Source organism: Prinia subflava, chromosome 23 (assembly GCF_021018805.1).
Source record: "Prinia subflava isolate CZ2003 ecotype Zambia chromosome 23, Cam_Psub_1.2, whole genome shotgun sequence".
NCBI lineage: Eukaryota > Metazoa > Chordata > Aves > Passeriformes > Cisticolidae > Prinia > Prinia subflava.
Window position 1 is genome coordinate 6,036,751 of NC_086269.1, and position 16,312 is coordinate 6,053,062.

Consider the following 16,312-nt stretch of genomic DNA (forward strand, 5'->3'; position numbering starts at 1 on the left):
TCACAGAATGGGAGGTGGTGTAGGGGCCTCAGGCTGTGGGATACACAGGAGCTTCCCAGGGCAGTTTAGGTTTTCTTGTTGTCACCACCTTGTTATCATTATGGCCAGCAGGCTCTCAGGTTACTGACGTTTCTGCAGCCTTGGGCAGTTTTGTACTGCGATTGGTGCAGTCGTATCCCTGCCTTGGATAAGGAATAAGGAACATTGTGGCTGTCCAGCTTTGTCTTATTCCTTCAGTCTCTGCCACATGCAGGCCCCACTGGCTCTTTAAAGCCCTTGGGACTGCTGGTGGGAGAGCAGGAACACCCCTTTCCTCAACCCAATGTGAGCCCCAGCGTGACAGCAAAAAGCAAGGTGGAGAAGCAATCCCCAACACTTCTGGAGCAGCAGCTCAGGGCACTGGAGCCAGGAGGCCTCAGCTTTGCCACACTGCACCAGCTCCCCATGTCCCTACTGTCACACAGGACCTGTGGCAGCTGGGCAGGAGCCTACAAGGAGCAGTGTGGATCAGGGCCCGAGCTGCTCCAACCTTGCAGGCACTAAGGCCAAGCCCATCCCTCCAGTGCCAGCACCAGGAGAAGCCAGCAGCACCCCAAGTGCCCAAAGCAGGGCTGGCAGTGAGGCAGGGAGTCACTCTGAGGTGGCCCGTGGCTCACTGGGAACAGGAAGAACACAGAGAAAAAAATTACACATTTTAATAAGGAAATGTGCAGTGAGAGGGAGGCACTGAGCTCCTGCCCGCATGAACACCAGCGGAGGGAGCAGAGCCCAGTCTGCCTCAAGCCTCAGCCCCCTGCAAGCCCAGGATCTTCTTGACATAGTTCTGGACGTTGACGTGGAGCTGGGGGGCCGTGGCAGAGAAGGTCTCCATGGCCAGGGCACGGGTGGCCTCGGAGCCGCCCCACATGGCGCGGTACAGGGGCAGCGTGTACTTCTGCTTGCCCTGCGGGGACACAGCAGTTACAGCCCGGCCTCTGCCCGGCCCGGGGTGACGCCCCACACTGCCCCCATCCCCTGCACGACGCCTCCAGCACAGCCCTGCTCTTAGCGAGGCACTGAGCACATGGCAATGGGACAGGGTGGGGAATGTTGCCAAGGGTAGCCTTTGCACCAAAGCACCTGGAGAGGGGAGAACACCTGGACCGTGGATAAGGAGCAGACCCTGAGAAGTTCACAAAGTGCAACAAGGCCAAGTGCAGGGTCCTGCACCTGGCTCAGGACAGGATGGATGGAGGGATGGGAGAGCAGCCCTTCAGAGAAGGACTTGGGTGACAAATTGGGTGTGAACTGGCCATGCACTCTCCCGGCCTGGAAAGCGAACTGTGTCCTAGGCTCATCCCCAGCAGCATGGGCAGCATGTGAGGGCAAAATCTGCCCTCTCATAAGACTCCCAACACTGGAGAACTGCATCTAGCTCTGGAGTCTCCAGCACAAGACACACATGGACAGAGCAGGTCTAGAGGAGTCCATGGAGCTGCTCTGAGGGCTGGAGCCCCTCTGCTCTGGGGCCATGCTCGGAGAGATGGGGGTGTTCAACTGGAGAAGAGAAGGCTCCAGGGAGACCTCAGAGCCCCTTCCAATGGCTAGAGAGCTGGAGAGGGATTTTGGAGTGACAGGACAATGAGGAATGGCTTCTCACTGCCGGAAGGCAGGGTCAGATGGGATATTTAAAAGAAATTCCTCCCTGTGAGGGTGGTGAGGCCCTGGCACATGGCTGGAAGTGTCCAAGGCCAGGTTGGGTGGGGCTTGGAGCAACATGGTCTAGTGGAAGGTGTCCCTGCCCATGGCACGGGGTGGAATAAGATGAGCTTTTAAGGTCCTTTCCAACCCAAACCACCCTGGTGGGACTATCAAACGCAAGAACCAATCTCTGTTTCCCTGGCACTGAAAGCCCTGTGCCCCATGCCCTTTCCCCACTGGTGTGCTGCTGGGCACTGCCACTGCTCAAGGACAAACCTGACTGTGCAGGAAGTCCTTGACTTTGCTGTACTCAGCCTCCAGGTTGTTCTTGAGGACAATCTGGCACCAGCGCAGTCTCAGCTCAGCATTCTGGGCCTTGGAGATCTTGGGGTACATCTTGCTCAGCCTTTTCACATTGCCTGTGAGAGGGGAGTGGTCACTGTCTCCCACGGGGCTCTGACCCAGCTCCCAGCCCCTGCTCCCAGGGAAGTCCATCCCAGCTGCGCTGCAAATTCTCTGGGATCCCCACAGCCTCGGGTCAGCCCTGCCCAAGCACCCTCTGTCCCCAGTATGGAGCACCCCTGGCACTGGCTGGCTCTGGGCAGGACGGTGCCCATGTTGGGCCTTGGCTGGCAGCCCTGCAGAGCCGTGTGCAGGTGGCTTAGGGTGCCAGCACAAAGTGGACGGTGATTCCTCAGCACAGAGGGCAAGGACAGTTATGGTGACATGGGGACACGACAGCCCAGTAGAGCCAGGCTGGGGACAGCAGGACTGCACATGTCCCCATAAATCCAGGAACATGCTTCCCCTGGCTCTCCATCCCCCACCACACCAAGCAAGGCTTCCCTGGAAGCAGGACCCACAGAGCAGCTGGGGAGGGGCTGATGGCCACACACCCATGGCCCCCATGATGTGCCCTCACATCACAACTGGCTGGACTTGGGCACATCACCCTGTGTCTCCTCTGGGCACCAGAGCCCTGGGAGTGCCCTGGCTCTCACCTTCAGGCAGGGGGGATTTCTGCAGGACCTGATCCAGGAAATAAACCAGCTGGTATGTCCTCCAGCCCGTGATGTCCACGGCTTCGATCGCCTCCATGTTCAAGCCATCAGCTGCCCAGAGCTCTGCCAGCTCATCTGCCGGCCTCATCAGCTGCTGCCCGGGTGACAGGTCAGGCAGGTAGGGCGGCCAGCCCGGCGTGTTCAGCCAGCGGTCAAATTCAAACCCTGCAGCGAGGCATGAGGGAGAGCTGGGAACAGATCCCTGAGCCCCACACCAGGGGCTGCTGCCCAGACCCCCCACTGCCTTCTCCAGTGCCACCAAACCTGCCCAAGGATGGTGACCACCACAAACTAACAGGGGTGAGGCCATCAGACACATGGGCTCAGGGTGTGCTTGTGGGTATCAGCCCCAGCGCCACCAGCAGGATGAGCTGGCTCCAGCACGGAAAGCTCCTGCCAAGCCTGGATCTCCAGCAAGGCTGAGCCAAGCCCAGAATGCTGGCTGGGCCTGATCCCGGTGCTCACCAGACTCACCAGGCTGAGTCATGGACACCCCATGAAACAGCACCCGAGTGCAGAGCAGGGACCAGGCTTGAATTGAAAAAACCAGGCTGAGCCGGCACATGCCCAGCCTGGGCCTGATCCCAGCAGGACAGTGCCGTTCATGCCTCCTCTGACAGAGCTGGGCTGCCAGCAACAGCATCTCCAGTAAAACACACAAACCAATGTGAAAAGGCTCTGGGGGACAGGGGCGGCTTTGGCACCCATGGACTGTTCCCTGGCCAGGACGGTGCTGTGCTGACCTGGGATGGAGTCCACGCCTTTCGCCTTCAGCTCCGGGAAGTACTCCAGGAAGAACCCGAGGGAGTCATCTGCAGTGATGCTCTGGAACTTGAACCTGTTCACGTAGGCCTGTGGGACGGGTGGGGCTGATGCCAGACTCTCTGACCCCAGCAGTGCTGCCCAGCCCTCTGTGTGCTCCACCTCACAGCAGAACCCCTTCCAGCCCCTGTTCCCTACAGAAGCTGCCCAGCCCTTTGCATCCCCAGGGATACTCCTCAACATTCTCAGCACCTGCTGCTAGCACAAGGCTCTGCCTTTATCTTATTCCCCTATTCACATTCCCATTTCCCACCTCTTCTTCCTCCCCCCAGCCACCCTCTCAGCCTGTCCTTCCCAGGGTCCTGCTGTGCCCTGGCCTCCTGCTGTGGCATTTTGGATGACTTTGCAGCTCACACCCACCTGGAGGAAGGCATCAAACTCGCTCTGGTTGCCCACAAGATGGGCCAAGTAGCTAACGAAGCAGTAGCCCTTCTCATAGGGTGTTTCATTGTACGTGTCATCTGGATTGACACCTAGAAAAAGGCAAAAACCTCAGAAATCCTCTGCCTACCTGCAAAACAACACAGCCCCCAAGTGCACCAAGATTCCCCCATCCGTGCTGGGTGCAGCCCATCCCATCCCTCCTGCAGCCATCGTCTGTCCCGGTCCCATCACCCACGCTGGTGTTACTGCCAGCCATGGATCCGCCCGACTCCCCCGGCACTTCTGTGCCTGCCCCGCTCCCCCGCAGCCCTGGGACGCCCCACGGACCTGGCTCGATCACCACCCGCAGCTTGTTGAGCGGGTGCTCCTCCCCCGTGGCGTCCATGTGCTGGCGCAGGAGGGCCCGTCCCGTGGCAGCCTCCAGGCAGGTGTAGGGCAAACCTGGGCAGAGACAAGCGGAGGCGTTCGGGGAGCCTGGCCAGACTCCCCTGCACTGAGGGCACAGCGGGCGCTGCGACGGGAGAGGAACAGCATCAGTGCATGAGCTGGGAGAGCAGGAAACTGATACACGAGGAGCTGGCATGGCAGAGCTGCAGGGAGGCACAGGGCAACCCAGCCGCAGGCAGCGAGAGATTTTTCAAGCCACTTAAATTTGTATGGATACAGCAAATTGTGCTAGGAGAACATGAGCTTCTGGACAGGACAGTGTGTCCAGAGGGGAGCTCAGGACAGCTGGTATCAGCCCCACATGGGAGCTGCAGGAGGATGAGGAAGGTGAGGCAAGGGCACAGTACCCACATTCCTGGCAGGGGTTGCAGGGAACCGTCCATCTCAGAGTAAAGGCTACCAGAAATCACAGACTGGTTTGGACTGGAGAGCACATTAAAGATCATCTTGTTCCACCCCCTGCCATGGCAGGGACACCTTTCACTTAGACCAGGTGGCTCCAAGCCCCACCCAACGTGGCCTTGGACACTTCCAGGGACGGGGCAGCCACAGCTTTTCTGGGCCACATGTGCCAGTGCCTCCCCAAACTCACAATATCTAATCTAAACCCACTCTTTTTCTGTTTACAGAACCCCACAGGCCTTGCAGCTGCTGCCCTTCACCTCTTCTGAGATGCAGCACAGGCTCCATCTCCACTGGCAGTCAGAGGGACATGCTGAGCTGTGGGACACAGACCCCAGACCCACACAGGGCTCAGCACCCCACGGCCAGGCACGGCCACGCACCGTAGACCTCGGTGGAGATGCGCCTCTGGGCGTACATGGTGAAGCCCTCATTCAGCCAGAACTCGCCCCACGTGGCATTGGTGACCAAGTTGCCAAACCAGCTGTGGGAGATCTCGTGGATGATGACGTCCACCAAGGAGCGGTCCCCGGCCAGCAGGCACGGCGTGACGAAGGTGAGGCAGGGGTTCTCCATGCCTCCAAAGGGGAAGGAGGGCGGCATGAACAGGATGTCATACCTGCCAGGGAAGGCTGGGCTCAGACCCCACTCCTCCTGAAGACGGGGCTGGGCACAGAAGGAAACTCTCTCCCTGTCCCTGGGGAACCAGATCCTTCAGGAACCTTCCAGCCATACCTGCCCCAAACATAAGGTCCAAAGAGTTTCTCTCCAACCACCAGGAACTCCTCAATCACCCCGTCGTACTCCTTCTTGGCAGCCTCAATCAGGCAGGGCTCAGCCCAGACACGGCTCCTGGCCAAGTGCAGAGAAGAGGAAGTTTAACTATTAGGGGACTTTCACCTTGTTGCTTCATCAGACAGAAATTGCACAGGTTTTTTCCACAGAAAACTAAAACCCTGCTGATAAAGGCATCTAAAGAGGCCAATAGTGCAAATTGCTATGATTTCTTTCCTTATCTGAATGTCAAAGGGTGTTTATATGGCTGCAGTGGCAGCCAAGGACTCAAGAAAGCACCAGCCTGTGAGGAAATGTGGGATCTTCCATGCACGGGGATGCACTGCCCTCATTCATGTGCAGGGTGACATGAGCAGAGCCAAGGTGAGGGGACACAGCATCAAGGGTCCCCTCCTGAAGGTGAGGGGCGCATCAAGGCTCCTTCTCACTCTCCAGTTTACGAAGGACCCTCATCCCCTGAGCCCACGTCTGGTGACACAGCCAGGGACTGACTGTGCCATGTTTATGGCCACTGTCTCAGCTCTCCAGAGCCCTGTGGAGCAGGGAGAGGCAGGAGGTGGCTGCCACAGGAGCTTCACTGTGCAGCTCCCACAGCTCTGGAGCCCTCCTGAGCCCCTTACCTTGGGCCAACATCAGCAGACACGATGTCCCCAACAACCAGAGCGATCAGGTAGGAGGGGATTGGCTGGGACATCTTGAATACAAAGGTGTTATCCTTCTCCTTCTCCCAGCTCGTGGCACTCATCACAGCCGTGAAGCCCTCAGGGACCTGAACATGTGGATGAAACCATCCATTAGGTCCACAGCACACACAATGGAAGGCCAACTAAGCCAGCTAGGACGCCACAATGTCTGATGGCAAATGCACCCCAGCCTGAAGGTGCCGGAGCCGTGGGCACTGCAGGCTTTGGGGAGCACAGCAGGAACACTCCAAGCTCCCACTCAGGATCCCAGCTGCATCCTTGCAATACTAGGACACCTGGAGCTGCCCCAGGTGCTCCTGCAGCTACCATGGGGCTGTAAGCAAATACTGGAGTTGCAGGTGTGGAAGGGCAGATCCCTCAGCCACTGGCTCCCCTCCCAGTTCTTGCACAACTCATTTCTCCTGTTCCCAAGCCAGCATAGAACCCATGGCCAGTCCACCAGGCTGGGCTGAGCCCAGGGAGACTGATCCAGTGTCCCCTATCCCAAACAGGGGGTGAACCCCATGGTGCCCAGGGAATACAGGAATTTCCTTAGTACAGAGGATCACACCAGAGCTCAGCCACAGCCCCATCCCATGCTCACCCTGTGGCAGCAGAGAGGCTGTGCCCTGGCAGAGCAAAATAAATCAATCCCGGCATCACCAGCTGATGCCACCACGTGCCATTGGCACTGGCATGGTGTCACACCATTAAGCAGTTTCCCTTGCCCACAGGCAGGCTGGCATGCTGTGGGGGCCCAGTGCCAGTGTCACCACGAGCCCACACACTGACAAGGAAGGAATCTGGATTTAGTGTCATCTTTGGGGATCAGCAGCTGCTCCTTCCTAGAAGTTTGGCAGACCCAGAACTGTCACCAGGACTCAGCATGGGCCAGCACCACCACCATCCTCCAGCTGTTTTCCCCCAAACTCAGTTCCTCCTGCTACAAATGCCAGAAGCTCTGGGCAGGACAGCCAGGCCGGCACATGCACCTGCTCCCAGGCACCAGCACTGCAACTGGGGAGAGGCAGGAGCACCCTGGGGTGCTTGTGTTCATCCAGAAGGGCACATAAGAGAAAAATAGCCCAAGTACAGATGAGTGATTTCTCAGCTGGAGCCTGAGGAGGAGGGTTTGAAGCAGTGTCCCTGCTGTGATGCCCCAGTGCTTTGGCATATTCCCTGCAAGAGACCCAGCAGTCAGAACAGTTTAAGCAGGAAGCGACATTAAAGTTCATCTTGTCTCACCCCCTGCCATGGGCAGGGACACCTTCCACTATCCCAGGTTGCTCCAAGCCCCATCCAACGTGGCCTTGGACACTTCCAGGGATGGAGCAGCCACAGCTTCTCTGGGCAACCTGTGCCAGGGCCTCCCCAAGCTCATAGCCAAAAATTCCTTCCCAATATCTCATCTAACCAGGCCATCTTGTATTGGGAAGCCATTCTCCCTTGTCCTGGCACTCGAGATCCTTGTCCAAGTCCCTCTCCAGCTCTCTTGGGGCCCCTTTAAGCACTGAAAGGGGCTCTCAGGTCTCCTCACAGCTTTCTCTTCTCCAGGTGAACATCCCCAGCTCTCCCAGCCTCCTCCAGCCCTTGGATCACCCTGGCCTCCTTTGGACTTTCTTCCCCAGCAAACTTTGCACTCGTGGAGGGCTTTGCTCTGGGTGGGTGTGAGGGAACAGCCAGGGCAGCTCCTGGGGCTCTGCTTACCTTCACGGTAGCTGAATAGGTGAACTTGACTGAGGGGGTGTCAAAGCAGGGGAAGAAGGACCTGTTGAGGACAGCCTGGCCCTGTGTGTACATGTAGGGCTTCTGCTTCCCTGCCGTCTGCTCGGGGGACAGCCAGCACACCTGGGGAGGGACCAACACCCCAGTGAGAGGGGCAGCTCGACCACAGATGCTCCTTGTGGAAGGAGCTGGGAAGGGGCTCCTCATTCTGCCCAAACCAGGCCTGGTGCCCCCTGGACCACCCTCCAGCTCACCCCGGGTCTGGCAGCCCCCACTCTACACCCAGTGTCCTCCCGGTCCTTGTGGGCCTGGGTGTCCCACCGGGCTCAGGGTCCCTTCCATCCACCCGGTCACCGTCGGGCTCGGCATTTCCTCGTCCCACCCCGCTCTCTCCGGGCCCAGTGTCCCCCAGCGTCCCCCTGCTCACCCCGGGCCCCTCGCCCGCCTCGTAGTCGATGAGGAGGGTGAGCAGCTGCCCGGCACGGGGGGCCTGGGGCAGGGTGATGTGCAGGGCGCTGCCATAGCTGGCGAAGGGCCGGCTCTCCACGGGCAGCGCCTGCCCGGCCGCGTCCCCGGGCCCGCCCGGCGGCGGCAGCAGCGCGGCGCGGCTCACGGCCAGCGCGGGGTGCGCGTCCAGCCGCAGCTCCGCGCCGCCCGCGCCGCCCCGCTCGCAGCGCAGCTCCAGCCGGGCGCGCCCGCGCAGCCGCCCCGCGCCTGCGGCCGCGAACGACACGCACAGGTCCAGGTGCAGGTGCCGCAGCGACCACGGGCCCGCGCTGCTGGCCGAGGCCGCGTCCCGCACCGGGGCCCTGTCCCGCACCGCGGCCATGTCCTGCACCGGGGCCGCCATCGCCGTGCCGGGAGCGGGGCCGGGCCGGGAGCGGGGGCAGGGCCGGGAGCGGGGCCGGGCCGGGGCGGGGCCTGGAGCGGGGCCGGGGCGGGGCGGGGCCGGGAGCGGGGCCGGGAGCGGGGCCGGGAGCGGGGCGGGGCCGGGAGCGGGGCCGGGAGCGGGGCCGGGAGCGGGGCCGCCCGGCGGGGGCGGGAGGCGGGTCCCGCCCGGGGCGGGCGCGGGGCGGTCCCGGGAGCGGGGAATGGAGAGGAGGGGAAGCCGTGAATGGGGGATGGAGGGGACTCATGGGGAGATCCCTCGGGGTTCCATGGGTGGGGGATGGAGAGAAATCTATGGGTGGAATCCATCGGGGATCCCTGGGTGGGGAATGGAGGGGCATCTCTAGGGTGGATCCATGGGTGGGGGATCCATGACGGGGGGATGGAGGGGGCATGGGGTGGATTCCATATTACGGGGATGTTGGAGGACCTGTGGGGGGTTCAGAGAATTCAGGGGAGAATCCATGGGCTGGGCAGAATCAAGAGAGATCTGGGGGAAATAGGGATGGGAGGAACTCATCTAGGAGGATGTATGGGCGAGGATCCGTGGGGGGGGGGGGGGGCGGGGGTGGTGGCAGAATCCAGAGGCTGGGAATCCATGGATCAAGGGAATTCATGAGAGGGCACCCCTGGACAGGAGGGTCTGTAGGGATCCAAAATAGGATCCATTACAGGGTTCATGTCGGGCTCCACAGAGAGGATGGGAGAGGTCCCAGGGGTCCCTGGGAAGATCCAAGGAGAACTCAAGGAAAGAGGTAGATACAGACGTGGGAAGATCAAGCGCGGATGGGTGTGTCCAGGGGTCGGGATCCATGTGGGATCCGGGAAAATATACGAGGGATCCAGAGGAGGTCAAGATCCCCCGTATATGTTGGGAGGAGATCCAGAGCTGGGCTCTGAGGTGGGGCAAGATCCAGCAGGGGAGTCAGGGAGGGATGGAGGGAGAGATCCATGGAGGGGATCTGGGGAAGAGCGGGGTGGATGGGGCCGGGATCCATAAGAAATTCCCTGAGGGGGGCCGTGAGGGATCCGGAGGGACAATGTCAGGATTCATGGGGACGGGATCGAGGGATGATACATCGCGGGGGCTCGTAGGGACATCCAGGGAGAGTCAAGGAGTGATATCGAGAGGGATGCATGGGGGATTCACGGGGTCAGAGCGGCCATGTAGGATCCGTGAGAAATCCGAGGAGGGGATGTTCCGTGGGGGACCGAGGGGCTCCATGGGGTTTCCCCTCTCAGGCTCCGTTGCCGGTTCCACTCACCGCGTCTTGGCAGCCGAGCGACACCGGGGGCACCGGGGACCGGGCGGGGCCGCCCCCAGGGACCGAGCGGGGCAGGGACGGCCCCGCATCCCCCTCTCCGGGCCGGGCCCGGGGACCGGGGCCCGGGGCGGGCAGCCCGGGCGGCCGGAGCGGCGGGGCCGGGCAGGGCCTGCGCGACTCCTCCCCCGGCCGGGCCGCCCCGCGCGGGTCCGGGCCGCGCTGTCACTCCGGCAGCGGCCGCGGCTCCGGCGCTGCCCGCGGGGCCGCGCAGGACGGGGCGCAGCGAGCGGTGAGCGGGGCACCGGGATCGGGGCAGCGGGTACCTCCCCGTGGGAGCGGGGAGACTGAGAGACACGCCGGGGGGAGCAGGGGTGATGGGGGACATCCTGCGTGGCCCTGGAAGACAGGGACACCGCGGCTGGCACCGGCTCTGATACGGAACACCCCGACAGGGACTGGCGGTGGCATTCGGGGACACAGCAGTTGGGTCATACTGCGGGGATCGGCGTTGACAGAGGGGATGGGGGACACCCCATCGGGGACTGGCTAGACACGGTAGGGGAGGCAGATGATGGGGAACACCCTGTTGAGGACGAGGTGATGGGGTCATGCTGCGGGGATCAGCAGTGACACGAGAGACGTGCTGGTAGGGCCCGGGGAGCACAGGCAGCAGCTGTAGGGGCTGGGACAGCCTGACACTCGGGGCAGCCCCGCGCCCCCTCTCCTGTGCCCCACAATGTCCCCACCTCTCCGCAGAGACCCTATTTCAGCAGTAGGAGCTGCAGTGTGACCGGGCTGGCACATTCCTGTGCCTCGGTGCCTTCAGTGTCCCCTGGACACCCCCAGTTCCTGTCCCTGGCAGAGGGTCACTGCAGGAAGACACTGTGGTGCCTCCCCAGTTCAGTCCTGGGGAGCACAAAATGGCCAGCAAAGGGTGTCAGGGGAAACTGAAGCAGGGGAGTATTGAAAATGTGTGTCCTGCTGCCCCATATCTCCTTTCCAGAAGCAGAGCAGGTTGGTGCTGGCAGGTCATGGTGTCTGCCCTAATTTTTGACATGGGAAGGTGCTTCCAGGCTGTAGACATCCATGGGTGCTTCCCATGGGGCTTCACCACCTGGGGTGAAGGAGCCATCCCCACACTCCTTGGGAATGTTGCAGCCAAACTGGGATGGCACAGGACCGAGGGAAAACTTTGAGATGACTTCATCGCAGGCCATGCCCCATGAGACACGGAGGTGTCTGTCTGTCACCCCGTGTGAGGGAAGCAGTGAAGACTTGCCAAGTGCCTGTGCCGGGACCACTCTTTTCCTGGATTTCACCTAGGAAAAAAACAACTGGGATTGGAGCCAGGGAGTCTGGGTGTGCCGGGATGCCAGGCCCGCAGCCGGCCCTGCTGGATACCCGCAACTGCTCAGAGCGGGTGAGACCCCGTGCAGGCAGGGCTCACCCATGGGGTTTTGGGGTGCTGCCTGTGTCCCCCGAGGCTTTGCCGTAGCTGCCGTGCCATTATCCCTGGTGCCAGAGAGGATCCATGTGCTCCCAAGGGGGTCACAGGGCTGGGGGAGCTCCCTGCACCCTGCAGCAGTGTGTGTTGGTGTCTGTGTGGTTGGAAGGAGGGGCGGGACCCCCCCAGTTTCACAGCCGGGGGAGCTGAGTCAGGAAATCCCGGCTGGCCCGGCCGGATCCTGGCTGAGTCATTTCAGCACTGAGTAAGTGCCCATGCCGGGGGCGCAGGGCTCACGGGGGGCAGGGGCTGCCTGCACGTGCTCCAGCAGTACCCCTGGCCCTGGCCTCGGGTCACTCCCTGCCTTGCCAGGCCTGTGCCTCAGTTTCTCCCCAACGTTTTCCTAGGACTGGGTGAGACAGAAGGCATGTCACACACCCCGGCACGGGAGCTGGCTCTGAGAGACCAGGGAGAGGGGAGACAGGTTGGGATGGGGACTGTGGCACTGGGTGAGCTCTGGCACTCACTGGAGGGAAATGGTATCCCCAAGGAAGGATTTGAGATCCTCCTTCTGGTAAAGGGGGCTCCAGTCTTGGTGTGTTGGGAGGGGGTTGGCACTGAGGAGAGGAATGGGGCTGAAGAAAGGATGGGGATGAGAACTGGGATGGGAAATAAAATCAGAATGGGGAGAGGGAAGAAGTGGGGATGAGATGAGATATGAGGTGAGATGAGATGAGATATGAGATGCGTTGGGGGTGGGATAAGGATAGGGATAGGGACAGGATGGGATGAGATGGGGGTGAGGAGGGGAATAGGATGGGGACAGGGATGAGGCTGACAGGGCTGGAGCAGAGCTTGGAGTGCATGTGGGGACGTGGAGGGAATCAGGCTGGCCCCACTGGCAGCAGGATGTAAATAACCTGCCAGGACACGAGGTTTTTTCCTGCTGCCCCCCCCCCCCACAGCCCCACGGACAGGAAAAAGGTGTTTCCGGCTGCGGATGGGAGCGGGGCCCCAGGCCTGGAGCGGGATGTGGGGCCTGGAGCCGTGGACGGGGGGATCAGGTGACCCCCTTGGGATGGATCTTGGGGTGCAGCCACTGACCCCATGGCTGGTGGGACCCCTGACTTCAGTGGGGCTACTGCAGCCCTCTGGGCCCTGGCTGGGCTGGTGGCAAGAGCCCCTGGGGCAGGCTGGCACCGCTGTAGGGACAGGACATGGTGCCACCAGGCTGGGACACCCTCTCTTGTCCCCAGTGCCACCAGCTGTGGCAGCCACCAGGTGAGAATCCTGGGGTATGTTCTTCCTTTCTGGCTGGAGCAGGATCCGTGTGGAGCTGGAGCAGCACTGTGGGAGGAGAGTGCCTCCCCTTGCCCATGACCCTTGCAGAGCCATTTCTGCTCACTGACCAAGCAGGATGTCCCCTCACCTGCATGTGCTCCCTGGGGAGGTCTGGCACGCTCAACCACCAACAGCCTGGTCATCAGCCTGGGCTGGGGACACCAGTATGGGATTGGGACATCAGAATCGGATGGAAGACTTCAGTATTTGTTCCCACCACCATGTGACCCCCCCCCTCCACCTTGCTGCTGCCAAATGGGTGACAGTCCTCCCTCATCTGTCTGGGGCATCCATTTAGTGGCAGTCGGGGCAGGGACTGCACCCTCTGTCCTCCCACATCCCTTTTGTACCCTGTGCAGTGGCTTCTCTGGTGCGTTTGCTGGCACAACCCAAGTCCTGCTCATTAGCTGGCACAAACCCAAATAGCAGTGACAGGGAGGGAGCAGCTGAGACCACACGGCCTCTGCCCACTGCGCCGTGTGTCCCCAGGGAAAGCCCATCTCATGTCACTGCCCTGGCCCGGCTGAGCAGGATTGTTCCCCAAGTCCTAACCAAGCCCAGAGGAGTGCCAGCCCAGAGGAGGGCTCTGCAGGGAGCCAGGACCTGCTGGGGCAGTCAGTGGCACTGGTGGTGATGAGGGTGGTGGCAGTGCATGGGGAAACTGAGGCACAGGCTGCAGGCAGGTGGCACATTGCCAACACCTGTGGGAACTGCTCGAATGCTCCAGGTGACAGATCAGCCATCAGCCTGTCCCAGCAGGCTTTGGTGGCTTCTCTGGTGCGTTTGCTGGCACAACCCAAGTCCTGCTCATTAGCAAGCAACCTCTAATGAGCTTTGCCCAGTTGTGCTGCGGGGTTTGGTCGGTGCTACGGACATCAGGCACTGCTGTGGATTGACTGCCTGGATCAGGAGATGCTTCTTGGGAGAGGGGCTGGAGGATCCCCTGGCACATGGCACCCACGACCACCATCAGAGGAAGTGACAGTCATTGAGAAGAGCAAGATTTTAATTAACCAGGGTGCAGGGAGGTCCTGGATGAGTGGGAGGGTTTGGAGCTCTGCTCTGTCCCAGGGAGTCGTGGTGGGGTAGGAGCTGGGGTGAGGCTTTCTCTGCCTGTGGGACTTGGTCCCCATGCACTTCTCTGAGCTTGTCTGGTCAGTGCCCCATCCCGGCCCCAAATCACCCGTGGCACCCTCCCTGCCCTCAGGAATTTTATGAGGGGCTCTGGGTCACCCCATCTCGGTGCGGGCTGCCATGAGTTTCATTGTGGGATCACATCCTGCAAGCTCCCTTCCAGGAGGGCTCAGCGGCAGGTCTCGGTGCCACTCTGACTCCTGCCCTGCTGCCACCCTGCCGGCACTGGGGGTTGGAGTGCCCCAAGGCATCGCATGCGGAGGGAACAGATGGGACAAGCCACCCGTGCCCGGGGCCGGCTGGGCAGTGGGACTGGGGTCCTGGCATCCTCTTACCGCCGGACGGGGGGAATCGGGCTCCGAAGGTCTCGGCTGTGCTGGCGGAGCGGGTTTGGAGTGAGAGCCAGCACCGAGTTAACGCTCCCGCTGTTTGCCTGAATTCGCTGGATCCCCCTGTTCCCACGGAGGAGAGGAGGTGGCAGCTGGGGGAACTGGGTTTGTGCTCATTCTCCCTTCTCATCCTCAGATCGCATTCAAGGCCCGTGCGGATGCGGCCGGGCGGCGCCGCCTCCGGCAGCGGAAACTCCCCCTGAGCAGGGCAGCGCGTTAAGTCACGACTTCTCCTCCACCCCTTCTCCCCCGCCTTCTCTTCTCGTAATCTGTGTCCCCTCTGCGCTCTGCAACCCCCCCCCCCCCCCCTTGCTGGGCGTCCGCACCAGGGGATGTGCGGTGTGGGGTGGGCGAGGGAAGGCAGGAAGGTGGGCTGTTCGCTGCGGGCCGGCGGGATGCTCAAAGGATGACTGAGGGATATTGAAGGGATGTTTGTGGGATGCTTGGGCTCCCCTCTAGAAAAGCCAGACATCCTCCAGATGTCATGGCCTCACGATGGCTCCGTTACCTGCATCCTTTGGAGGGAGGAGGTTTAATTTTAGGTGTAAGAGGGTCATGCTGGGGCTGGTGAGGGGTGTCAGGGCCAGGGAGGGCATTGCCAGCCCCAGCCAACCTCTTCCAGCCTCATGTATTAAATAAATGACAGTCCTCAACTTCCTTGGGATGTTGGCATCATGGACACACTTGGAGTTGTTGTGATAAACCCTGAGGATGTGGATCCCCCTGGAGTGGCGACTGTTGCAACACACATACACACACACACATACACACCCACACCCCGCCTCCGGAGCGAGCAGGGAGGTGTTTGCCAGCAGCCACTGCGGATTTACAGCTCACTGGAAAATCCACTCATCCCATTAAGGGCTCCCTGTGGCTTTTGCTTTCCATTGCAAATACCTAGTTATCCCAAGGGAAACCCCCTTTGAGTGCCAGTGGGTGTGTGGGGCTCTCGGGGCAAACCCCACAGAAGAGTCCTGGCTGCAAGGGCGGCTTTGTTTATCACAGGACGGATTAGGGGAGACCCACCTCGCCTGGCCAGGTAAGACCAGACAGGCACTTTAGCTCATGGTGGGAATGGTCTGTGATGAGAATGGCCTGTAGTGGGGCAGGGATTGAGGGGTTCAGTTTGGAATCAGATCCATGCATTGACTTTCATTCACTTGGTTCATCACCCAAAGTAGGTTCAGCATCTAAAACCACCCCAGTCTGGATCTTGGCTGTGATGATGGCACATCCTCAGCTCTGTGTCTCTGCTCCTGGGGCTTAATCTCCCACTTGGCTGGAATACCTTGTTGCTGTGTCCCTAGTGATAACCATCCCATGTTCCCAGTGGCATTTTTAAACTCTTAACCTGCCTTAGGAGAGGAAAATGCCTGTCTGGGTACCCCCATGACTCCACTCTGCCTGCTGTGTTTTGAGAGCTGAGTGTTGAAAGGAGCAGACAGACAGTGAGGGTCTCGAGAGGGAGCACTGGGGGTGCTGGGGATGCACTGCCAGTGCCAGGATGGGGGGACAAGCCCAGCTGCCCCCTCGGCCATCCTGACCACCCAGTGCTCACATGCGCCTGCAAAGGCAACAGCATCTGCTGAGTTAATGAGTTTTGCAGCCCCGCCGTGCAGCTGCCTCTCCCCGCCACCCCAGCAGCCAAGCCAAAATCCATCAGGGGCTTCCAGATTTCATGGGTTGAGGACTGGGGGGGCCGTTTCCGCACAGCAGCGGCGAACGCAGACACCACGACATCTGGTCTTGCTCAAAATTCTCAGGAGCAAAGGACCAGGTGTGTGATGTTGAAGGAACAGGGCTAAATTAATGATGCAACTGGCTACATGGAGTTTTGGCCCAGACAAGAGTT

General features: G+C 60.8%; 2 protein-coding genes across 4 annotated transcripts in view; one reads left to right on the top strand and one right to left on the bottom strand.

Annotated features, from left to right (window-relative positions):
* Nucleotides 1-680: 680 nt before the first annotated feature.
* Nucleotides 681-8,880, bottom strand: RNPEP (arginyl aminopeptidase). The gene is made up of 11 exons (XM_063418348.1): nucleotides 8,427-8,880; nucleotides 7,982-8,122; nucleotides 6,212-6,360; nucleotides 5,532-5,648; nucleotides 5,180-5,415; nucleotides 4,275-4,388; nucleotides 3,924-4,036; nucleotides 3,485-3,593; nucleotides 2,682-2,906; nucleotides 1,957-2,099; nucleotides 681-943 (listed from the first exon to the last, which is right to left on the bottom strand). Exons 1-11 carry the CDS (start codon nucleotides 8,847-8,849, stop codon nucleotides 779-781), a joined length of 1,935 nt encoding a protein of 644 aa, XP_063274418.1. The 5' UTR covers nucleotides 8,850-8,880; the 3' UTR covers nucleotides 681-778.
* A 1,417-nt stretch (nucleotides 8,881-10,297) lies between these two features.
* The window catches only part of NAV1 (neuron navigator 1), a 74,235-nt gene continuing 68,220 nt past the window's right edge, over nucleotides 10,298-16,312 (top strand). For 2 of the 3 annotated variants that reach the window (XM_063418342.1, XM_063418344.1), the window contains exon 1: nucleotides 10,298-10,441. The gene's annotated coding sequence lies outside the window, so the exon portion shown is untranslated. Of the gene's footprint in view, nucleotides 10,442-10,636; nucleotides 10,708-16,312 lie in introns of those variants that run through there. The other variant, XM_063418343.1, reaches the window with a different exon arrangement.